Source organism: Plasmopara halstedii (genome assembly GCF_900000015.1).
Source record: "Plasmopara halstedii genome assembly, contig: Scaffold_3120, whole genome shotgun sequence".
Classification (NCBI taxonomy): domain Eukaryota; phylum Oomycota; class Peronosporomycetes; order Peronosporales; family Peronosporaceae; genus Plasmopara; species Plasmopara halstedii.
The window spans coordinates 353,901-378,156 of NW_020190023.1; the positions used below are offsets into that span (position 1 = coordinate 353,901).

At 45.2% G+C, this 24,256-nt stretch overlaps 6 protein-coding genes across 6 annotated transcripts; 4 read left to right on the plus strand and 2 right to left on the minus strand.

Moving 5' to 3' along the window:
• Positions 1-4,613: 4,613 nt before the first annotated feature.
• Positions 4,614-8,765, plus strand: PHALS_07624 (uncharacterized protein; the record flags this gene model as incomplete). Its single annotated transcript, XM_024721126.1, has 1 exon — positions 4,614-8,765. The coding sequence occupies one exon, from the start codon at positions 4,614-4,616 to the stop codon at positions 8,763-8,765; it is 4,152 nt and encodes a 1,383-aa protein (XP_024586256.1).
• Positions 8,766-8,933: 168 nt separating this feature from the next.
• On the minus strand, positions 8,934-11,169 carry PHALS_07625 (dihydrolipoyllysine-residue succinyltransferase component of 2-oxoglutarate dehydrogenase; the record flags this gene model as incomplete). Its single annotated transcript, XM_024721127.1, has 10 exons — positions 8,934-9,318; positions 9,390-9,465; positions 9,551-10,058; positions 10,126-10,181; positions 10,254-10,562; positions 10,625-10,699; positions 10,779-10,813; positions 10,881-10,950; positions 11,018-11,021; positions 11,098-11,169. The coding sequence occupies 10 exons, from the start codon at positions 11,167-11,169 to the stop codon at positions 8,934-8,936; spliced, it is 1,590 nt and encodes a 529-aa protein (XP_024586257.1).
• A 158-nt stretch (positions 11,170-11,327) lies between these two features.
• PHALS_07626 (Tetratricopeptide repeat) lies at positions 11,328-14,499 on the plus strand (the record flags this gene model as incomplete). The annotated part of the gene is made up of 6 exons (XM_024721128.1): positions 11,328-11,402; positions 11,468-13,784; positions 13,854-13,966; positions 14,030-14,176; positions 14,246-14,304; positions 14,361-14,499. The coding sequence occupies 6 exons, from the start codon at positions 11,328-11,330 to the stop codon at positions 14,497-14,499; spliced, it is 2,850 nt and encodes a 949-aa protein (XP_024586258.1).
• A 269-nt stretch (positions 14,500-14,768) lies between these two features.
• Positions 14,769-16,355, plus strand: PHALS_07627 (Uncharacterized conserved protein, contains DM10 domain; the record flags this gene model as incomplete). Its single annotated transcript, XM_024721129.1, has 1 exon — positions 14,769-16,355. The coding sequence occupies one exon, from the start codon at positions 14,769-14,771 to the stop codon at positions 16,353-16,355; it is 1,587 nt and encodes a 528-aa protein (XP_024586259.1).
• Positions 16,356-16,437: 82 nt separating this feature from the next.
• PHALS_07628 (inositol-tetrakisphosphate 1-kinase-like) lies at positions 16,438-17,619 on the plus strand (the record flags this gene model as incomplete). The annotated part of the gene is made up of 3 exons (XM_024721130.1): positions 16,438-16,978; positions 17,059-17,138; positions 17,203-17,619. The coding sequence occupies 3 exons, from the start codon at positions 16,438-16,440 to the stop codon at positions 17,617-17,619; spliced, it is 1,038 nt and encodes a 345-aa protein (XP_024586260.1).
• Positions 17,620-21,623: 4,004 nt separating this feature from the next.
• On the minus strand, positions 21,624-22,067 carry PHALS_07629 (polyprotein; the record flags this gene model as incomplete). Its single annotated transcript, XM_024721131.1, has 1 exon — positions 21,624-22,067. The coding sequence occupies one exon, from the start codon at positions 22,065-22,067 to the stop codon at positions 21,624-21,626; it is 444 nt and encodes a 147-aa protein (XP_024586261.1).
• Positions 22,068-24,256: the final 2,189 nt, after the last annotated feature.

Genomic DNA, 24,256 nt, shown 5'->3' on the forward strand with positions numbered 1-24,256 from the left:
CGGCAAAGAGCGGTTCCAAAACTCTTTGACATTTCCCCCATTCTCAACCAGTAGACGACAAGAAGTTATACATGGAATGATTTATTTGTTGGCTTTGGATCAACAATCGTGATGATCTGACCCTGCCCATCGCAGCTAAGCGCAACTCTTGGCAGGATTAGTTCGCCTTGACAAGAAGGAGCGTCTTTCTTGCCGAGTCGGCGCTGACAGGACTCCACGTCATGATCGAGTACAACCTAGCTCTGGTCATCGTAATGTAGCCTATGGTAACACTGCAAGCGATTCTTGTAGCTGCGAACTACGTCGGGGACAACAAACTGTAGGGCCTGACAAAGTTCCCATGGGTCCGAGTCCGATGGATAGCCGCGCCACCAAACTCTGTAGAAGCATTGGTGGTTCACCTGCTTCTTTTCATAATGTCGAGTTGATCGATCCTCGCGAGCGAAAATCGTCTTAATCACCCCGCAACGATCTTCAAGAGAATCTGATAGCGGAGTTGGGTTGAACGTGACAACGATCGAGAGACTTTGGAAGTAGAAGTGCGCTCATCGCGGGCAAATTAAGCATTGCAGCAGCGTTGATCGACGCTTAAAGATTGCTGTGAGAGCCTTTCGAGCCTTGTTGCAGAGCAGAACTTGAAACTCGATGTGTTGTCTGGTGATTCCGCCCAATGCTTGGCTTTGCACCCGTCTTGAACTTCGGTTCCAGCAGGTTCGTGATGGACTTATTCGCCTTCGGAAGGACGAGAAGTCTCGTGACTTGGCTCACAAACACCCGTTGCGCTTTGTCGGAGACGCAGTCTATGTTATCGAGATATTCCATGGTGAGTACAACTCTCACCTTCAAGCGTTGATATCAGTGAAAGAGGAATCCTTTGGTGTCCTGCAACGCTTGTACGCCAATAAGATTCTCCAGAATGAAGGGCTGGTTGCTCTTCGCTGAAATTTTTTATTGTCAACCCGATCATCTACCAACGGTATAGCAGGATCGGCAGATCCACTCTAGAGATACGACTTGATCCTACCCACATAAAATATAGGATGTAGGCGCATGCGTGTAGGAACACTAATGTATACACATCATCATTGCATTTCAATACCTTGAACGGCTCAATGATACTCGCAAAAGTCCTCTGCTTCTCGAGTTGGAATGCATTTTCAAGCAGATATGTCGTGCTTAGTAGCATAAGATCATTAACCATATACACCTTCTTGTTCTTCCTTTCGCTCTCATCTGCTTGTCCTTTATGCAGATCGTGAGCTTTCGCAGTTGCATCTCGAACAAACCGAACAACGGCTTGTCTCTTCATAATTTAGGCATCGACGTGTTGTTCCACACGACCTGTCATATCGTCTACAGGTGTCATTGAGTCATAATTTTAAATTCTTTGGCAGCATTAAGGTCTGACTATGGCTCTATAGCCAAAATTCCCCCCTTGAGCTCACTCCATTTTTAGAGCGACGAAGCGTACCTACGCAATGCGTCCTCTAGAGCTCGATTCCCACGCTCTACTACCCGTTTGAGAATGTACCGCTGTTGACGCTCACAACGTGGTGCACAATAGTCTAAACAGTGCACACCAAAACTTCGACATCAAAACGAGTCAGACGCGATCTCAACAAGAAGGCCACGTAGACGGGAAACAGCGTCTACAAAAATCTGAGCTGTGTTTTGGCATAGATCCTACCCGATACAGGCGCAAGATGACTCATCTTGCTGATTTAGTCCACTGACACAAGGATGCCACTGCGTGCATGTGTGCCACGCAGAAGTCTGTATATGTAGTCTGTACTCGCAGACTTCCAGCAGTCAGATGGCGCTGCCACCGACCGATGTGGGGGCTGATAGGATATCGATTGTTTTAATATCTAATTAGTTTCACAAGTCCTCACAAACTTGCGCTCCCACGTGTACGTGTGTGCCTAAAAGCAAACTTAGAAAAGACTGAGAAATGTTTTTTCACGTCCGAGATGACTGCCCGAAGAACTGCCATGATACTTATATAAAAGACGATGACGCAAACCTTCGTCATTTGGAAGAACAACTCTTGCTGTATTACGTGTTTAACCGCACAGTACAACAATTTACTCCAGAACGATGAGCACACGATCTTGAGCGGGACGGGAGAGCTAGCAGCGCTTTGTCGGAAATGTCTCAAAACTCCTTGACATGTCGAATCGGACTCGTACCTATCGACAATTTCTTCAAGCACAAAGCCGTAGCTTGCACTTAGAGGTCCGAATACTTTGGCGCTGTCGAAATGATGCGCGAAAGTTTTCGCTGCTGCACTTTGGATCATAGTCCGGACGTCTATACAACCCATCGCGTAAAGCTTTCGTCTTGCCTGGCTTGTAGTGTAGAACAAAGTTGTACTTGCAAGAAGAAAAACCATCGAGCCATTTTTTGCGATATATGCCGAGACTCGACTGCCGTATGCCGCCTGGCATGATCCGTACAGATCGCAAAGCGCTCCCTCCAAATAAGTCCACACGAAACTTTACCAATGCATACTTCATTACTAGAAGCATTTTATAACGAATTGTATAATAACGCTTTGCGAATCAAAGTTGTCGCGACTGATACGTATCCACTCACTCTCGACCCTCATCGTCGTGTTGCATGCGCGCACAACCGATGGCATAATCAGACCACATCAAAAGGTTTATCGTGATTCGCAGTCACATGGACAGGAGCTTCTCTCAAACTCTTCTTCACTTCAGCTGATGATCTTTTGACCATTCCAACAAAACTTTCTTCTTTGACAATGTCGTTAGAGTTTGTACCAGTGCTGCATAATTGGGCGTGTATATGTGCAATTAGTTGACCAAGCCCAAATATTGTCTCCGCTTTTTCACATTGTCTGGCACGGACCATCCATTGATAGCTTTGACTTTCTGTGGATCTATACGACCGTCATTCTTGTCCGCAAAGCAACCGGAATGGAGATTTTAGGCTCAAAGAAAATGCACTTTTTCATGTCGGCGTAGCTTTCATTCTCTTGCATAACTTGGAAGCCTTGACAAAGATGATCAAGATGGACGTCGACATCAATCAAACTTATCATCGAGGTCGAGAGAAATTTTCTCGTCTTTACCTAGGAATTCCTCAAATTTCATTACCAAGCGAATGATTTGTTCTGGCATCGTTATTGTAGATCCATTCGCTGAGCAAATAGTTCTGAGCGATAAAACCTGGCATCCTACAATGAAAATACTTTCGATGGATGCGAGAATGCTCATATGCAGGCGTGGAAATGTACGAGATGACCATTCGATCTGGACCATCACTGAACTAGTCGACTGGCGCGCTTGCCTTGGCACGAAGCCATTGATCTTGTGAGCCCTTCTCGCATCGCGCGGTTGATGGCATCGTTCAGCGTCTTGGGATGCTAACGTAACAGCTGACTCCGGATCAGACCGTCATCTCAAACCCGCGATAAACATCACAACTTGCGTTTAAGCGTCAACTGGCTCGTCGACAATGATCAATACATAGTAGCGAGCAGGCTGTGCATACGAGTGTAAGTCGTAACGACCTTGACGAAGGTTCAAGAACTCGACACGGGTTCGAAATGCACTCTGTGGTGGTTCAAACGTCTTTTTAAGCTCGATCTTAACGTATTCATAATAGGGAGAGCAGGTTAGATCGGGTAAACGCTTACCATACGCGTAACACTTCGCACCACCCATAAGGTTGGACATTGCGAGCAACGGGTCTCGAAGTTGTCTTGCAGTGATTGATGCATCCAAGTGACCACAGCAGCTTCTTTGATGACTTCTCGCATCCGCTCGAGTGTCATCCACACAGGCAAAGACAAATGAGGAAACATGTTAACACTTCAATTTGCGGTACTGATGGTCCGAGTGTACTCCAACTCCCTCCATGTCGCTCGGACAAGGACATCAGTATGGTTTAAACTTGAATATGCAACGTGCTCATCAGTCGCATCATCAAACTCAAATCAAGTGTCGTTCAGAGACCGCTCGAAGCGCTACCAGGTGTAAGAGGCGCTGTTCACAACAGTCCCTCAAGCTCGACACACACGCTTGTGCGACGAAAATGCGATTCTTGACGTCGAGTCAAAAGGACAGCCCGACTTGGAGGGAAGGAAAACGACTTGAGGCCAGAAGTTGAAATAGTCAAAAATGGGGCGTCAGCAAATTAGGCACAAAACGTCACATTTGGTCACAAGCTATATCGCAATTTGGAAAAAATAAAGAGCTAGTTCTGATAACACGCAGTGGACTCATACTTCTGGATATCCTGGAACGCGCACTTGTCTTAGCGGCAGACCGGGGTGCGGAAGAGATAGCGTGCGTCTTCTGTATGCTTTACCTGCATTGAAGAGTGAGCTAATTCTTAATCTACGACTTGTAGCTTTGCGATAAACAACGTAAGCCCTTATCACATCTGACGATAGAAACGTCATGGCAAAGGGCCGGCAAGATGACAGATCCACAATGAACATAGCCTCGACAAAAATGGACATGGCTCAAAGCCATTCCCTAAATCTGGCTCCTGAGGTCGCGGTACAGCCTCCTCGGACTCCTCGAACAAGGCCAATCTATCCTACAGTCGATGACGGGGGTATCAGTGCTGCTCAACGTGTAAGAATGGAGCTATCCAGTTACTCTGGCAAAAAGTCTCAATTGGGTCGCCGAACCAATAGTTCTGAGGATGTTTTTGCGATAAAATCGCCCTTGTTCGACGAGAAGAAGAACGGGCCGAGGTCTTGTCCGACCAATTTTCAAGATAAACGTGCGGTTTCAACCATATTTTTGCCAAATAAACGACAATCCAAACCAAGAGGGGAACTTATTGCATCTAAGTTGCTACCGACTCGCGATCGTATTGATAATATGCTTACATATATGCATGAATTGCAAGTATCAGAGGCCAGCCTGCAGAAACAATTGATGACAACAAAACGACATACAGATGAAGAGTTAAACCTTTTGATGTCGAAACTTGATGAATTGCAGCGGACGATGCAGAATGTTGAGAGGGAGAGACAATCAACTCAAGCGAGATTGAAAGAGAAGGAGAAGTGTATTCGTAAGCTTGCAGCCAAGTTAAAAAAAGCAAAAGCTACTCAACCTAAAAGAAACACTTTTGTACGTAAATGTGGTGTTCCTGATGATTCATTGCCATCAATCGCAGAAGAAGACGCTATGGACGAAGATAAGAAATCGCCCACCGTCGAACAAAGTCGACTAACAAACGTATCGAAACGAGTAGACTCTTTGGTTGACATATCAGCACTTCCTAAAAAAAATGATTTTGCGAGTAAGGCAGCCATTGATGATTTTCATCGATCTCAGTTACAGCTCAACGAGGAAATCACTGAGTTAGCTTCACTCTCACCACGCTCTCTAAACCGACCCCTTTGGGACCCATGGGCATCGGGTGGTACTACTCCAATGGAAAATATGCCTCCGGTCTTTACGATCGCTCCAACAGAGCTATACGCCAAAGCTACTGTTGTGTCGACTGATATTACAAAGCCAGTCGCTATGAATGTGGAAGATGACGAGCTCAAATCAGTATTGATGTCCTCAAGTTCCGCATCAGTAAAAGACACTGTTATGCATAATAAACAGCAGCACACCCCTTTGGTTGTGACACTCGAGCGAGAAGAGGGTGCTTTTGCCAAATCACAGTGGCTTGCTTCTGCAACCAATGCTGGCTCGTCATGCTCGCGTTTAAATCAGCAACCTCCAAGAGTGATGGAAGCTCAGATTGAAGATGGACAAAATACGACAAAAGACAGTGCAATAACCGAGTTTTTGTCACCAAATGACTCAGTGCTATGCATTAAACCAATGCCTTCAATCTGCGAGAGCTCAAACGAGCTCAAAGGGAACTGTTCTGCTGTTTTGGATGATAAGGCACACAGTCAGATAAATCAACAAAATTTTCAATCACCCAAGGTCGCCTTTCCGTCAAGTAGCTCTGCAGTTTCTCCTTCCACAACTATTGCTAAACTATGTTCCACCCTGACAGGGCAACAAGCTGAAAGTAACAGCGTTCCGAAGAAGATAGATTTACAAGATCGTGAGGGAGCTCTTGGGATCATGAGTCCAAATGTTGCACAAAAGACCAAAGTCAATTCCTATCCTTCTTGTGCGAGTTTGAATACTCTTGTCCACGCCGCTTCACATCAAAATAATGATAAGGCCATAACTGGAGAACTTGAGGCACTGTTGACTGATTTCTTTGCAGAAGTGGACAAAAAACGTGTGAAAATGGCGACAGTATATGGAAAAAGGTATGCGGGTCGCGAAAATCGCCTATTCGCTGAGCTGACAAAGCGATACGGCGCAGCAAAAGTGGCTGCAATGAAGACACGATATGAGAACAGTAAGCACGCTTCTACATTCAGGAACAGCGGTGGCAGCGAAAATGAAGACAATAATGCAACCAAGTTATCAAATAAGTCGGATCATGCAATGATAAGCGCTCTACAACATCAAAAGTCCTTGCAATCTCCTACTCCAGACAGTGATGTTAACGGCCATGTCCCTTATTTACCCTCCGATTCCCATTCGTCTGCAAACGTTCATACACCAAGCAAAGATCGACGGAAAGAGGCAAGAAGAGCTGATTCTGGATTGAGCCCGAGTGGAGAAGATATGACGGACCTTTTGAATCATGCGTCATCACAACGTTATTCTGTGAACACTATTCCGCCTTCGACGAACCCAACTCCATCTGTTTTAACTTCAAAGACGAGTCGTAAAAGTGAGGATACGCTTGTGAAAGGAATAGATGGCTCACCACGGATGAATATTTCCCAATCAATTCAGTTTAGTGCACCATCTAGTGCGTCATCTCATCAGTCTGGGATGCAGACGAGCGATGCTACCTTTCCAGAACTCTATCAACGCCATGATGCATCTGAAGAGAGTAACAAAGATCAGACAAATAAGCCTTCTACTTCAACCTTTGAGGGCCTACTAGAGGACTTGTACAGACACCATCAGCCTGACAAGATAAACCATGCATCTATTATCGTGAAGCAGTATGCCGGAAAGGAGGGGGAGCTTGTTAAACTGCTTAAAAGAAAATATGGTGCATTGAGCGTGAAGCGGCTTGAAATAAAGTTGGAGGTGCTAAAGCAGGCTCACAAAGCCCGCACTGGTGCCAAAATGGCCTGTCAAAAGCGCAGTCGGTTTTTTATAACCATTTCGTTTACATTTTGGCTTCTGGCGCTTTTGGGTGTGTCCTGTATTGCTTTATTTGTCAGTTTCGTCGCGTTGGATGCTTGGAAATGCCATGCCGTTGGCAAAGTCCAGCATAAATCTGAAGTAACAGATAAGTGTTTTTTGTTAAAAGATAATCTGGAGAATTTTACGTACGAGCGAGTTGCTGACTACATGAGCCGATCTTACCCAGATATTTGCTATTGTTCAGAGTTGAAAGCTCGCCAAAATGCTCTGTTCGAAAACATTTCACTTGGTAACATTGAGGATCTGGTAAGGCTGGCAGCGTTTTCTCCTAACTTTCCTGGCAGATCATGGATCGAAAGGTTAAAGGAACAAAATGTAATGAAACCTGCGGCTGACTTATTGCAAAGTTTTCGATCATTTGGCTGGCCCGCTCTTCTAGACTTTAGAGGAATCAGCGATGACTCTGAAAAAATTTCCCAGTCCACTAAAGATGTAAACAATAGCGTTGCTCATACTTTACCGTTGGTCAATAACAGAGAAAGCAATGATTACACGTTGAAGCAACATGCCAAAACTAGGGAAATCGAGATCGAAGCAGAAAGTGATGAGCAAATGGCTGACGAGATTAGAGCTGCAAGTGGACTTGATACCTTAGAAGAAAGCTCAATTAGAGAACACCTTTTCGATAAAGCTGACGTCACGGCGAAGAAGACATCAGAGGAGGATATACTGACCGAACAACAATTTGTAGCCATCGTCGAAGAGAGTGTGGCGTTTCCATCAAAAGCTAATGAATATTACGATGTGAAGGAATTAGTTGACGTGGCTGAGCCGGACGAGACGTTATTTCTCGTAAAGCCTGATGGATTTATTACAACCAAAGCTAAAGTGGATGATACTAAAAATGACGCAACCAGGACACACACGCAGCACGACTCTGATTTTAGCCTGTTGGAGAAAAATGGATACGTTGAAGGCGACGGTAATAAGGCTGCTTCTAACATAAAAGCATTTGGGTCCGTAATTGCTTACTGCGAAGTGCCAGATCTTGCGAAAATGACAATCGCAAACTTGTCTTACGAGAGGAATGCAGCTGAATTGACTAACGTCGTAGAGAATGAAGTCCGCCAGAAAAGCGTGAGCTTGTCGCTGCCCGATACAGAAGTTGATGTACTGGAAATGGCCGCTGAATACACCGAAACTTTATTTTCTGGTTCGGCGAAAAACTCTGAGCTGTTGGTGATTGATAAGGAGGAGGCTAACAAGGTCAAGCTGGATAGCGATTTTTTGGTGGATGAGCCTGAGTCAGTGCTCCATGCTGCCGACCCCACGATTGTGGTTGGTACTGACGTCAACATCGAAAAAATCAAAGAGGATCACTTTAAGTCTGACAGAATCGTATATGAGAAGCCCCTAGCGATCAAGAATACAGAAGCATTGATCGCAACAATAGTACCTCATATAAATGCTGAAAGTGACGAGGACAATGAAGAGGAAAAAGAGTTAAGAATTATGGAAGAGCTCGACAATCCCGGTGAATTGCTTCGCATGGCTGAACGAGCTGCTGTTGCTGAGCTTTTAGCGATGGAAATCTAATAGTGGAAGTACGTGTCGCTGTCGCTTTACCGCATATCTGCTGAAATGTGTCCACACAAACGCTTTAAACCAATTCTCTTGATTTGAATGTTGTTTTCATTGAAGTCTAGTCAAATCTTTTCTCTTTCTTCGCGTCTGCCCTAGCATGTTTGGCTTGCAAGACCAACTTCACATGTCTAAAAGCAGGCGGCGCGGGTCATTGATGGCTTCAGCGATGGTCTTTAATAGCGTCACACCTTCTCGCCCATCAATTATGCGGTGGTCATATGTGAGCGAAAGGAACATCATCGGGCGCGGTACAACTTTGCCCGCAACCACCGCAGGTCGCATCTTAACACCATGCACTCCAAGTACCGCCGACTGTGGTGCCGCCAGCATTGAGGTGCTCAAAAGCGCTCCATTCACGCCATTGTTTGATATCGTAAAGGTGCCACCCGCCAAATCCTCAAGCGCTAGAGTGCCGTCACGAGTCTGTTGCTCCAGCGTAGCCAGCGTCGTTTCAATGTCCTTTACACTCAGCTTTTCAACATTTCGGATGACAGGCATAACAACGCTAAACATTACAATTATAAACATAATTAGTGTCAAATGACAGAACCTTCGTTGACTGTCGATATAACTCACCCGCGTTCGGAAGCGATGGCAACGTTTATATCAACAAATTCATTGTAGATAATCTCTTTGTTTTCCATATCGACAACTTGACATTATGAAAATGCACAACAGCACCACGAAATTAGATATCAAACCGAGTTGAATGAAAGTTTAACCAGATCCATACTTACAAGCGTTTGCCGACGGAATCTGCCTGAGGGCCTGCGCACTAGCTTTAACAAACGATGATAAGATGCCAAGTTTCAATCCGTGAGTCTTTTCAAAAATCGGGCCAAGTTCGTCGCGTAATGCAATTAAATTGCCCAAATCACACTCTTGAAAGGTTGACAATATGGCAGCGGAGTTCTGCGTGTCCTTCAGTCGCTGTGACGCACGGACTTTTAGTGCACTCATCTTCACGCGAGTTTCGTTGCGGTTGTATCGGCCCTTAGTAGGTGTTGGAGGCGCGGCAGGAGCAGTCGAGACAAGTTTGGAAGGATCGGATGGTGAGAGTGGGGCAACTTGTGTTGATTCAGCAAAGGCAGAAACAGGAGTAGCCTTTGAAGCAGTAGCTTTGGCCGGTGCCGATACAGCCTTGTCGATAATGAAAAGAGGCGAGCCGACTTTGACAACATCGTCAATCTTCGCCAATATCTTCTTAAGCTTACCTGATACTGAGGCGTTGACGTCTACGCTCACCTGTTTTTATATTTGAGGTTTGCTTTCTATTTAACAAATGACGAACAACATTGCGTTTGATCTTTACCTTATCAGTCTCTACAACAACGACGGCTTCATCAGCATGAACATAGTCATCGATCTCTGTAGCAACATGGTTCGACAAATGTATAGCAAAATTTTAATACAGCACCAACACAATATCTTTATACTCACGCTTGAGAATCGTCACAACTGTGCCCTCCGAGATAGAATCCCCCATAGACGGAACTTTGATAGTCTGAAAATCCTCACCAGCTGACTCTGGTGAGCCAGCCGTATTTTCCTTATACTCGACAACAGCTGATGTGTTGCCAGTATCCTTCTTCGCCACGCTAAAAAGCGGAGCTCCTACCGATACGTTCTCGTCGACCTGGGCTAGTTGTGCTTCTAATACACCGGAAAATGGCGTGCGCACGTCAACGCTCACCTTATCAGTTTCAAGCACGACGACTACCTCGTCTGTCCCCACAAAGTCACCGGGAGCTGCACCAGAGCAGCATCAAAATATAGCAAAATATTCATTGCCACGACAGAATGTTCTATACCTTTCAACCACTCAACCACTGTTCCCTCTGAGATGGAGTCACCCATAGAAGGCACGGGTACCGTCTCGGAGGCAGCTGTTCCAGCGATCAATCATGAAAATATCAGCAATCAATTGGGATCTCATGCTGGAGTTTGGTATTTATACGACCGTACCGGACGAAAATGCGCGAGTTAATGGTGTTAGTAAGCTATGTAGAGCATATATCATTTGATATGAATCGCCGAATCACCGTATAGAAACCCTAAATTGCGCACCTCTTGCTTTGCGGCACGGATCTATTCACGAAGGATAGTGCATTCATATGACACTGAGCAGTAGGTGCGGCTTGCGAGTGCACAAATTTAGTCAAGGTGCTTGCAGCATAACGAGCAATGAGGCGGCTGCAGCGTACGCTTCTACTCAGGGCCTGAAAGCTCATGAATCCACTCTTCTTGACTTTACTAGCTTTTCCCTACTCCGCGTATCGTACACAAGTTGAGCTATTAAAGCTTTCTTTTTGTGAGGGCACGATTTGACATGATTATAGGAAAGGGGCTTGATCATTTGTGTGATGCTATCCAAAATGAACAATATTTCAAAATATCTTAAACATTTGTTTAGGCATGCCATTAATGCCAGGGTCCCCTTGCCCACGACCAGGCACACCCACACCCCAGAACGAAGATGATGGCGTTTATCGTTCCTTGTTTCAGCAACCAGTAATGGATATTCCACCGACTGCACCATCCTACGCTTGGTTTGAGTTTCTTCTTCACCCGGAAGCACTTCAAAAGCACGTACGTAGGCGTTCCATTCATTCTGCAAGTACGTATATTAGCGTATAATTGACTCGAACAAATAGCTGTCCACTCTTCGTCAGCAAAAAGATCATGATACACATTGCGCTACAAGTGCCATTGAACTGGTACGCGAGTTTTTGGACCAAGCACAGCTCGTGGCAGACGAGGGCAACGTGCGCAATAAACGCTATAGTGCGTTGCTGCTCGTGGCTGCCCAAGTTGTAATGCAAATGCAGTTGTCGCTGTCTGACATCGAAGAAGCACTACCTCTGCACTACCAGCGGCTTTTACTCGATGGCATCGTAGACCTTGCCGAGCAGCCATCCAGCAGCCACAGCACTTTCAAGACCGAAACGATTATCAAGTCGTATGAAGCTCATTTGCTGCACAAGCGCTGGACGCTGCGTACGCTTATAAACCAGTCACTAAATGGTTTTCTGACCTGCAGCACTCGTAGCGAGGGCGAGGAGATCTCAGCTACATTTCAGATGGCGCTGGGCGATCTCATGGCTAGTCACTTACAGATTGCTCAGAGCATTGAATCTATCTTATTGAGCGAGGAGAAGCAAGCACTGTCAGTGAAGACACAGCTAGAGACTTGGTATGATCTTGGTAGATATTTTTTCAGCTTTACTGGATTCGAAAAGGCCTACAGTTGTTTTAGTCGAGCTTCCGAGCTTGGGAGAAACAACGAAAATGATGACCAAGACATTGGAGTAAGGGACAGCGCAAAGCTATTTTCAGATATCCAGTCAAATTTGGAAGGATACCTTTCGGCATGTGCAGCAGTGCTGGAGGTGCAGTCGGTCAACGAAAGTCCCGCAGTATTGAAGACCCCAAAAATACAAATTGGAATAGCCTGGGAAAGCCAAGATTGGGACAAGGTAATAGAAATACTTGAAAATGATCTTGTAGCTTCAGAGCCTATGAAGCTACCACAAGGCTTTCGTGCCGCGCTAGAACAACAGGCACTTAAACTTTTACGGTCTATCAGCAACGAAACGATGCAGACTGGCCTGCAAATCGTAAGCCATACCACTCGATATTTGTACGAACGGATTGTATTGGAAAATGCAGTGACGGGTCTTCTTTTCGAAAATGGTGAGGATGAGGTTACCACAGTCGAGAATTGCATCTGTATAGGCATCCGTTTGCTTCAGGATGATTCATTCTATTCTATAGTTCAAGGCGCCAGTACCGATGAAGTCGCTAAAAATTGTCTTACTGCACTAGCGCTTTTTGTGCTGCAGCTTAGTGAGTTTGCGACTTTAAAGGCGTCCGACGATCGTGCAAAGAAAAGGATCAAGCAGTTTGTCTCACAAGTGGTTCGCCACCTTCCCTGCATTAAGGACTTAACGGGAAATTCGGCATATTCAGGACATTTTGGTAATCTTGATGGAATGGAAAGCTTAGTATCCTTATCCTCTGCGGAAAGTCTGGACGGACATGTGAGGTTGGAGAGGCACCATGTTACGGCAGCTGCCAAGCAAAAGAAACACTTTCGTTTAATGGCTGACATGGGGAGCATATTTGTGTTTCCTAGCGCCTATGAAAGGGACTCTTTTGCCGTGACGCTTCAGAAGGAACTGGTCGAACTAGCCAAAAGCGTTGACGGGGCGCAAGCAGACGATATGATTAGTCGGAATCTGATTACATTTTGTACGGCAAACAACTGCTGGGATATCTTATCGCAATGGTCAAATGCAAATGTAGTATCAAAACAAATGAGATGCGACCTTAACTTTGTGGTGGCTTGCGGCGCGCTGGTTCAGTACTTGTCATCTTTAATGGCATCACATCTTTCAGCAAATGGCACAACTGGCAGCGTTGCCTTGTTCGTATCAAGTCTGAAGGAGAACGCCGCGTTTTCCATCTCAGCAAGTAATAAATTTATGGCTGAAATACTGTTGAAATGGCGCGAATTGACAAATACAGTTTCCACTGGTCTATCGAAGGTCCCTGACACCGAGCAACAAAATCACGACAGATTTATGGTGCTCATGGGTTTGCCTTTGTGGGTCGTGGAGATCCTGGTATGCATTTCTGCAGGGTTGCTGCACCGTGCCTATATGTGTAACACGTGTGACTACCGTGTATCTTTTGACCTGAATCCCTACGGTGAACTTGCGTATTTGGCGGCATTTGCACCAGATGTATCTTTGATGCCATTGGAAGCTAGTGCTGCAAGCACTGGAAGCTCGGACGAGCAGTTTGCTACTGTGCCTTTTGTGAAGCATTTTCAAGTGGATTTGGTAGAATTGCATTCAAAAGCCCTTCAAACTTTAGTCAGCCGTTGTGGCCGTGAGCCAAGATGGCATTGTGCTAAGGCTGATCTACTGCTTAATCCGCTGACAAAGCAACGTTTAGCTTCAACCTCTGGTGAGTTAGAAGTTCATTCTGTTTAGATAGTTATGATGGCAATGGTTTAACATGATTTGCTGTCGACAGATCCTCGCGCTGCTCTTGAAAGCTATCTAGTGGCAGCCTTGCTGGCAACTAATTTCTTCTCAGATATGATTTCCGTGGTTGATGTAATTGATCAGAGCTCACTTGTCCGTTTGGTACGTGCCCTCTATACCTGCTTCATCTGCGTTGCCTCACTTTGTTTTTCGTTCATACAACAGAGCCAATGTCTTGTCAAGATTGGGGCGCACGTTGCAGCCGCTGTGCTTTACCAGTGTTTTGCGCCTGAAGAGTTTAAGTACGGCCTTCGAATTTTGCGCCTGGCTCCAGAATGTCACGATGAAGGCTTTTATCAGTACTTCTGGCAGGTATTTTCTTTACTTATTACCGCGCAAATTTTCGTGCCCGTTTTATAAAACACTTGGATATGAATGCAGTTGCCATTTCTTGAGTTACTGGTGGACCTGCACTCAAGATTTAATCACCCTAATGATAGGTTGGTTTACAATTTTTTGATGAGCTTAGTGCCGTAACTGACACATATAATTCCAGACATGTGACGTTGCTCACAAATTTGATTCAATCACCCGAATTAAATAGCTCAAATCCGACTCCAGTTGTGAAAGACGCCGAGCAGCGCATTCTTCGTTGTTATTTTCGGGATCTTTGTCGATTGTATCTCTGCGAATAAGAAACTGGCAATGTGTAATGATTTTCTGCATCCGGTTTTCGTCTTGCATAGTCTCTCTGCTATGTGTAGCAGCGGCGAACACTTGATGCGAGAATGGAAACACCATCAAATTACACAAGCTCAAGCTCGGGTTGCGAAACATTGACACTGGATGGTAGAATGAAACAGTTTCTAACTATTTTCTATAAAGCCAATCGTAGTTGTCAACTATAATTAGCACGTGACAGCGAGATACAACAAACAGAAATACCAAAGAAAAAATTGCGGTGATGTCGACCACCACGACGCCCAAAAATCTGCTGCTTGGAGCGTCTAACTATGATCCACGGCTACGATCGTATTTAAAGCCTCAGCGCTTTAAGCTTGTGGAGAACTCTTTGCGACTGGACAGCACCCTTAACCAGATGAGTCCATTGATGACTCGATTAGACCTGAGAGAGCCTGAACGCTTTGAGACTACTGCCAGTGACTTTGGAAAAACGGTAAAAGAGGATTGCAAATTTGCGCCGCAAAATGTGCGTCAAGTGCTGCGGTTTCAAAGCTTTTACATCGAGAGCGTTGACGAGAGCAACTTGGAAGTAGTCCGATTACGCAAGAATACTATTTTGTTTTACTTGCACGATGAAACGTTTGAGATTATTGAGCCTCGAGTTCAAAACAGCGGTATACCACAGGGAACGTTTCTTAAACGCTGCCAACTTCGTCACCCAGGCGGTGAGCTGTACTCATCTTCTGATTTACGTATAGGCTTTGACCTGCATGTATTTGGACGCTGTTTCAAGCTGTACGACTGTGACGAGTTCACGAGAGAGTATTATGCTCGGAATGGTCAAGATGTTGGCTCACCGCTTTCTTTGCCAAAAGACGAGTATACGATCACTCGTGACCAAATCACACGGATGTGCGGTGGGGACTCCGAGCATTTTTACGGAAAGCAGCGCTATCCACTGAAGACGTACATGGAAGCATCATTAGGCAACCCCATTCGTTCACGTTTGCAGTCGGAGAAGAAGCGCAAGTTTTTGGCCAACAACAGCAAAGTGTTGTGCTTCCATTGTGAGTACGACGCGCGCGATCAACTCGACGGTGAACTTATGTCGTACACGCTCAACTACTTTCTCGAAGACGACACGATGGAGTTTAAAGAAGTAATGTGCTCCAACAATGGCCGCGATCCGTTTCCCCTACTGCTTCGTCGTGCTCGGCTTCTTAAAAATTGGCATCAGCACTTAACGGACGAGCAAGACCGCGGTGTCGAAGAACCTTCTCGTGCAGAGAATTACTACGGGGAGGCGGACTTGTACGTGGGTGCGGTGCTTAACGTCTTTGGTAGATCAATGCGTCTTGTAGACGCAGACAAGTACACACGCGACTATTATGAGATGGCTTGGGGCCGCGTACTGGAGCCTGCGATGCCTACAAAGGCTGACAACGTTGCAATCTGCAAACCAGAGCCAGCACCGTATAACGGTTATGGCACAGAGGAGGACTCACTGGGATCGTGTTATTCGCTACGCCCTAAGGCACCACGCAAAGATTTCAAGAAGATGGCCGAGTTTGACCGCATGCTGCTGCGATTTCGCGCGCGAATCATCTCAAGCCGCAAAGAGCAGCAGCAGCGTCGCTTTATTGTTTCATACTTTTTGACGGATGATACGATTTCGGTATATGAGCCGGAGCTAAGGAACTCAGGTATTGTGAACGGCAAGTTTCTCGAGCGTGGCGCGTATAAGAACCGGGAAGGCGTGCGCTATAGCCTCATACACTTGGTGGAAGGTGCGGAGCTTGTTTTGAACTCCCATCGCTTCCAGTTGCTTGACTCTGACGAGTACACCAAGAAATTTCTCGCTTCGTAAAAATCTGAATTTAAGATAAATATTACCTTCAAACACTGTCGCTTTAAATACCATACGTAACTCAGCTTCAAATATTCATCACATGTCAAGCTCAACGCCGATCGTCGTTGGCGTAATATTCCCCGCCAAAAAAATCGCGCGACTGCAAGAAGTTCTGGACGAGGAAGACAGTGATGTCCGTTTCGTTCTAATCGATCTGGAAGCTGTAACACCCACGGGCGACTTTGATTCTGAAGCTGATGTGGAAGCCGCGGCCGAGCGCTTTGCTGCGCAATACGGACCGCTGAACGCTTTGCTTCACAAGCTGGCACATGATATGGTGTTTGCTAAGTTGGGGGACAAAAAAGCGTCTAATCGAATGCGATTGGTGCAGCACTATCTGCAACGTCATCCATCCTTACGCGTAGTAGACCCCATCGACAGTGTGCGACTGCTGACGGACCGCTACGCGGCTTGCATGATGTTGCAGAACATGGAGCATAAAAATAGCGGGAAAATCCAACGCTTTAGGGTGCCCAAGTTCCATAAAGTTGATAACTTCGAGCGATATGAAAGACTGTTGAAGGAAGTAGATGCTGGACTTACAAGACTTCCGCTTATCTGCAAATCTGTCGAAGCCTGCGGTGTGTAAATGGACAGCAATGGTGTCGAGAAAACTCAAGCTAATGCATACTTTTGCTGTTCATTCAATTTTGTGTAATAGCGACAGACCGTTCGCACATGATGAGTGTCATTGCCAAGCGCGAAGACCTACGTTACGTCGAGTTTCCCACGTTATATCAGGCAGGCAATCATCTACTCTTGAGTTATATAATTATGCTGATTTTACGCGTTTCTGGGAATGCAGGAATTTATTAACCACTCGAACCGCCTTTTTAAAGGTTACGTAATTGGCGACACGATAAATGTCGCTGAGCGTCGTTCGCTACCAAACATCGTGGCTGGATCAGCGCAACAAGTGCATTTTAACACACAACAAGATTACCCTACTGAACTAGATTTTCAATCGCATGTCGACGAAAGCGCGCAAACAAATATCAATGATGGGATGACGCAGCAAGAAATTTTTGAAGCTGTGCAAGCTATTGGCAGTGAACTTCGTGACGAGCTGGAATTGACGCTATTTGGCTTTGACGTCATTGTAGCTGAAGGTAGCATGGGCTTTTACGTGATTGATGTCAATTACTTTCCATCTTATCAAGAGCTAAACGACTTTGGTGGTATGCTGCGGAAACACATCAAGCAATTGTGCTGTCGTCGATAGATATGCGGTCCACTTTTTCGCGTGATTGAGTACTCGCACATGGATTCACAAAGTACAGAAAATCAAACAAGATACGATGAGGTTTAATTTTTCCCAAAAGCAATGATTCCTTCAGTTGTGCAGAATTAATTTTACACTATTCAAATGAGAAATTTGTCCACTTGCGTTCGTATGTATCACCCTCGGCTTATAGCATTCTTATACATCGTGCACCTTTCACAGAGGAAGCTTTGACTCAAAAGATCCGCGTGAGCAAACACACAGAAGATAAATTGTACGCTCCACTTACTGAAAGCTGTAGTGACCAGCTATGTGGACCACACTGGGGTTCACACATTGTTTGTCATTGCACGAAAAGAACACTAGGAGTAAACTCCACACTTAGCACTCGACAATGTCTGCTCCTCAGATTAAAACGTCCCTTTTCGAACACTCCATCACATCTTTAAATCAGTATGTGGTGAAGATGCCGAGACGTTCTTCAATGAAAACGGTTACAACTCCTCTCCGATTTCTGACCCAACACCTACGTCCTCACCTCAAGATATACGGCAGAGCTGCTCATAAAGGAAAAAACGCTTGCATTACATTTGCACAAGTTAAAAACCCCGTATCCTTTCTCTACGATGGGAAGGATTGCGACAACCTGTCGTGAAGCTAATGACGATATCTGGCTCATCCCCGTCGAGTTCAGGGCGCCCAGCTTATTCGTCTGCAAGCGCAATTTGTCACTTCAACTCTTTTCAAAATCATCTCGTCATGACTATGTCATGACGAGATGATCTTGGAAAAAGATAAAAGACGTTGCTCGCCGCGCTGCGGCGGATCTCTTACACGCCTTTGCATACGGGCCTATCGCACATACCGAGAATAAACGAGCCACAGAAAGCCACTCCGTGGTTACTTTTTAACTTCACATGTCACCGCTCCTCATGAGTACCATCTAGCAGTAGTGGTGAAATCCGTAGCGCTATACCTTGGGCACTGAAAGCAAGCGAGGGTTCCGAGGAGTATAGAAACTCAATCTGTGTACTGAACGAGGAAAATGCGTCGTCGCACCTGTCTCAAGGTTATGTAAGCCAGGATCGTAAAGACAAAGTTCGACTTGAGCGCCGCATGCTTGACTTCAGGATGTACAAAGCACAGCGCGGTGACACGGGACAGATGATTACACGCACTTTTGAGCTGAGGTAGTGTAACGGGGTTACACATACCTTGGTAACATGTGTGTCACACCAGATGGGCATGGTGTGACCACACCCAAACAAGAATACGGTACGGGGCTGAGTAGCCATTAGTTATACATGTATTTGGATTCTACTATACATATTTAGGAAAATCTATGCTGGCGGCTTTGCCGCAGATAAAAATAAAGTCAGTTTTCGAATCTAAACGTAAGAGATAATTAGCCTTGGGTTAAGGTTGTAATTACTCTTGGAAAAGCGGATTGCGATCCGCTAAACTCGTACTTGTTCTAAGTATTCAAGGTCGGTGACCTAACTTACGGTTCCTCTAAGCGCAAAGCTACAGCAGCTCCGCTGCAGGTAGTGTTACCTTGATGCTTAGTCCTCTAGTGTAGCTGTCATAACCGTCTCTCTAACCACAATCGTGTATGGATCTCTTGATCAAAAAAAGGTTGAATATAGATGGTTCTATCTTAATCCTAAGTTTAACCTAAAATTCGGAATCAATGTATGTAATTGTAACCTTTGCAAGTGTTCGCAGACTTGTGCCTGATAGAGAAAAAATGGAAAGTGAATTTAGGTCATCGTTTGTTGCCTACTCTAAGTCTGATACGACAGTCTGGCTCTAAACTGGTTGGTGTATTTCTATCTACAAGCATCCAAACATATTTTTACTGCAAAGTATCCACTGTTTGTCTTCCGCACAGTTCTGGGCGAGAGACACGTGAAGCTCGTCCACTTGTACCATACAACACGACGCTAGGTTTTTACTGATTGATTCCATAGGTTTGTCGATAACCTAGTGCCACAAGTCGAACCTTGTATCGCTCGATTTCACCATGCTCATTGTACTTGATCACAAACACCCACTTGATTTCTATCACTTTCTGACTTGGTTTCTGTTGCACCACTGACCGTGTTTTCTTTTCTTTCAACGCTTACAATTCAGCCTTGATCGCATCATACCACATCTTTGACTGCGGAGACTTTAATGCATCTTGATACGTCGCTGGAATTTCGAGAGTTGCATTCGCTTGTTCATATTCAAGACGATAGCGCTTCGAAGCACGTTCTACTTGTTCTTCATTTTTCCGTGGAATGATCGCGTCGGACCTTTGGACTGGAACTAACGTTTGAGGATTCTGGTGGTAGTTCAATCGGTGCAATGTACCTACCGCTTTGAGGCGATCGGATCAGAGGGGATTCAGGGATCCCTTCCAATCTCCCCCTGGGCACAATTGCCAGATTCGGTTCCACCTCGTTTTCACCCGATTTTCATATAGACATCATCAATATCAAATAGCGGGTCGGACTTATACACGAATTTTGGATGCTGGGAGGTTGTAACTAGTGTCATACTTGAACCGCTTGGAGGCACGTTGAACGTGTCGACTCCTGTTTGGTCTACAATCATTGGGTCGACATTACTGCGAGTCGATACCACAGGCACTTGTAGGCAATCTTCATCTTAATCATCATTTTGCATACGTTGAGAACTTTGATCACCACTAACGACTTGCACGAACTTCGATCTTAGTAGATCTTGAAACACAACTGAACGCGTTATCTCTACTCGCTTCAACTCGAAGTTCCATACACGATATCATTGAAGTTGATCCGAATACCCCAAAACATACACTTGTATGTTTTCTTGTTCAAAAACTCGCATGTGTGAGAGGTTAAATCTTTTACCGAAGCACACTTCAATAGGTATTTTTTTCTGGGTGGGCGGCACACGGAACTCGGTTGGTCACATATACTGCAGTGTTCATAGCTTCGGCCCACCACTACATTCAACTTGCATATAATTTAGTATCGATATTGCTCGCTCCGTGATTGCTCTGTTCATCCGTTTTGCCATTCCGTTCTGTTCTTCCGTTCTGCCATCCCGTTCTGTTGTGGCGAATACGGAACCGCTCCTTGATGGATGATACCGGCCGTTTCAAACACTCCAGCAAAACGTTTGCTGATGTATTCGCCACCATTGTTGTTGCGAGTACAGCTGCGCTTGGCACTCAGTTGGTTCTACATCATTGACTTGTACTCGATAAATCGATTCACCACTTTCGATTTGTGGGCGATATAGTACACCGTAATGAGTCTCGAAAAATCGTCGATAAACGTTACGATGAACCTTGCCCCACCTTGAGACTTAGTCTCCATCGGACCCATCACGTCGCTGTGAAATAGTTAGAGCACTGAAGTGGTCTTCACTTCACCGTAGCTTGACTTTGGGAACGGCTTTACCGACGATTTGCCATTCACGCATTCTTCACAAGTGTCATATTTCTTGTCATTTTTGATGACAATCGAATCCTTTATCTTGAATCCATTAACGCACCCGTTGAGAGTCTTCATTGTCTTCATAGGCAAATGTCCCAATCGAGCATGCCACACACTTGTATCCACTGGTTTGGTATCCTGGCCCACCTCTTCGCTAATATTAGCAGTTCCACTGAATTACTTTCCAAAATAAACAACTTGCCCTTCTGGGTCACTCGAATCATAACTTCTTTATCATTCTTGATCTTACACAATGCTTTAGCGAATGTTACATGCAACCCTTTTTCAGTCAACACTGGAATCGAAAGAAGTCTTCGATCCAAATCTGGGACGTAAAGCACATCTCGATCCGAATTGGATTCTTGTTCTTCAGTATAACTCGGATCGTCCCAATTCCGGCACTTAAAATCTTGCCACCGTTTGCAACTGAAATGACAATCGGCTTGTCGAGTGGACGAGTATCATCAAACTCATCCTGAAATGGAAACATTTGACTGCTTGCACCACTTATCGGGCAGCCATCGATCAGAACAATGTTCACATCCCATGAAAGCCTGTTCGTCTTGTTTTCGTTGTTGTCTGAATTGTCCCAGCAGTCTTGCTTCCGGTGCCCATAACTATTGCATACGAAGCATTTTCCGGAAAATTTACCCTTTTTCCCTTTAGGTCGGGGCCTTTGCTCTTGAAGTCTCGAGTCACCGTAAGAGCAATCTCATTGCTCTCTTTTTGATTCATGCTTTCACAATCTCGACGTAGCGTTTCCTTGACTTGAAATAGATCTATTCTGGGCATGTTTTCGATGATCTTCACTATCGGGTCGTATTCTTCCATTAGACTTTCAAAAAGAATCACAAGTTGTTCATCTTGCGAAACTTCTTCACCGATGGCTTTCATTGATAGGCACAATTCATCAGACTTGAGAAAGTGATCCATTACATTTCCACTCTTTTTCATCTTGAAACCATGCAGTTGACGACGCATCTGGATTCGATTGTGGATGCTTCGACGACGGAAAAAAATCTTCGAAATCTCCCACGCTTAAGCAGTCGATTGTGCAGTCCGAAATATTAATTGTAAGAATAACCATCATCGACAGAATCGCGAAGGCCTTCATTACGTTGGTTCTCCATTCAGACGCCGCAGCGCCATCTTCACTCGGGGCCTTCGTAGTGTCGACGTGTTCAAGTAGCCCCTTCTTCGCGATCTTTATCCAAGCGTTGAACTCCCACACGAAGTAGTTATCTTCGCAGAGTATGGCGTTGGCTTCGGTCGTATTCGGGCTCATAACCTTTTGCAAGTGTTTCGCAGACTTGTGTCCGAGAGAGAAAAAATGGAGAGTGAATTCAGATCCTTAGTTTGTTGCCTACTCTAAGTCTGGTACGACAGTCTGGCTCTAAACTGGCTAGTGGGATTCTATCCACAAGCATCAAAATATATGTTTACTGCAAAGTACGCACTGTTTGTCTTCCGCACAGTTCTGGGCAAGAGACACGTGAAGCTCGTTCACTTGTACTATACAACACGACTCTAGGTTACCACTGATTGACTATCATCAACAGTAACCAATTACTAATAAGCGTAGTACACACTAATTTTATTCTTAGCTAAGTGTGAATCACACAAAATGTGAAATGGGCCTACCCTACCGCTCACCCATCCCTACTCAAAATGGGACATACAGACATACACATATCCCAAAATAACAGGGGTACCTAAAAGAAGAATTTGACCACTTGGGATCAAGAGTGGAGTGACAGACGTCGGACATGACATTAGTTAAAAAACGCAGAACGGCTTCTTTTAAGCCTGCGACACGCTTCCACCCGGACAGTTCCGCTTCATGTGATCAACGCTAAGACTTTCAAGCCACTTGCGCTTGAAACTACTCCTGGAGCCATTTTCTTCTAGTCCAATACCACGGTTTCCCCTGCACCATCCACTATTACCATGAAGAGAAAACTTTTCTCTGTCGTTTTTTTTCAACCGCTCTTTTAGCAACTCCTCCTTCTCTTTGAAAAGCGTAATGATTTTGGTATTCTCTATAATAGACACAATCAGCTCGTACTCCATCGGAAGGCTGCTCGGCAACACCACTAGCTGCTTTGAATCATCAACATTTCTCCAAGTGCTTGGAGACCGACAGCCAGCTCATCGAAGACATCTAGGAATTCTAAACATTGTTAGCCACTCTCCATTCCAGAGTTATGAAGACGGCGTATCATCTCGACACGATTGTGAAGTGTGGTCCACCCACTGAACATTCCAAGCGTGCACAGCCGTCGTCGCAGAGTGCATCTTGGTCCGATGCCTCGGGCAATCGTTCCTAGTGCCTTGGCATTGTTCAATTTAACAAGGCTTAGTCATCTGCTCTTTCCCTTGACGATTTGAGCATGCGCCAACAACCCCTTGCGCACCAACGTCATGCGCATGTTAAACTCCCAGCAAAAGTAATTTTCAGTGCCCAGGTGGACTTCGAAACACCTGGACGTCATTGTCGTGCGGAGGTGCGGCGTGCTGGGTAGTAATCTCATTGACCTGTTGGCTTGTTCGTAAAAATCGAAGTGAATATATAAATGGTCGTCAGTTCGCATCTCTGTGCTACCACTGAGCCTACTGAATGTCACCTTATTTATTTAGATTAATGAACACTTACCACTAACCGTAATCATATCCATACGTATTACTGTATTCATCGGTTGTTCCGTACATGCATCATAACAATGGTTCAACGTGTACGTTTTGACGTAGTTGGTAGCCCCATGGAGCACAAAGCGCGTACGTATCTGACTTGAGCACATGTGAATACATTGCGAAAGGTTACTTTCTTCATTCATGGCTTGGCCATGATCTTAAGCCTAAAGCCCAGCCCATTGCGGATCAAAATTTAATCTCCACATGAATTTGATGCACACGGTGGAAGGTTTGATGCAAGCCGCATCTGCGCAATAGATACGATAATTGTTACGATCCCGAATTGCGTCAGCCTCCATAAGTTTTCTCTAGTTTGGGATGAAGTCCTCCAAAAATTGTCCTCATGTGGTAAGCAAAAACTACACAGTGCAGATACTCGTGGATTCTATTGTGACGTGGTAGCCAACTGCTTGCCATAAACCAGAAGACGATCACGCCAAATTTTACATAAGATCAATTTTTACATGTCTTATCTCAAT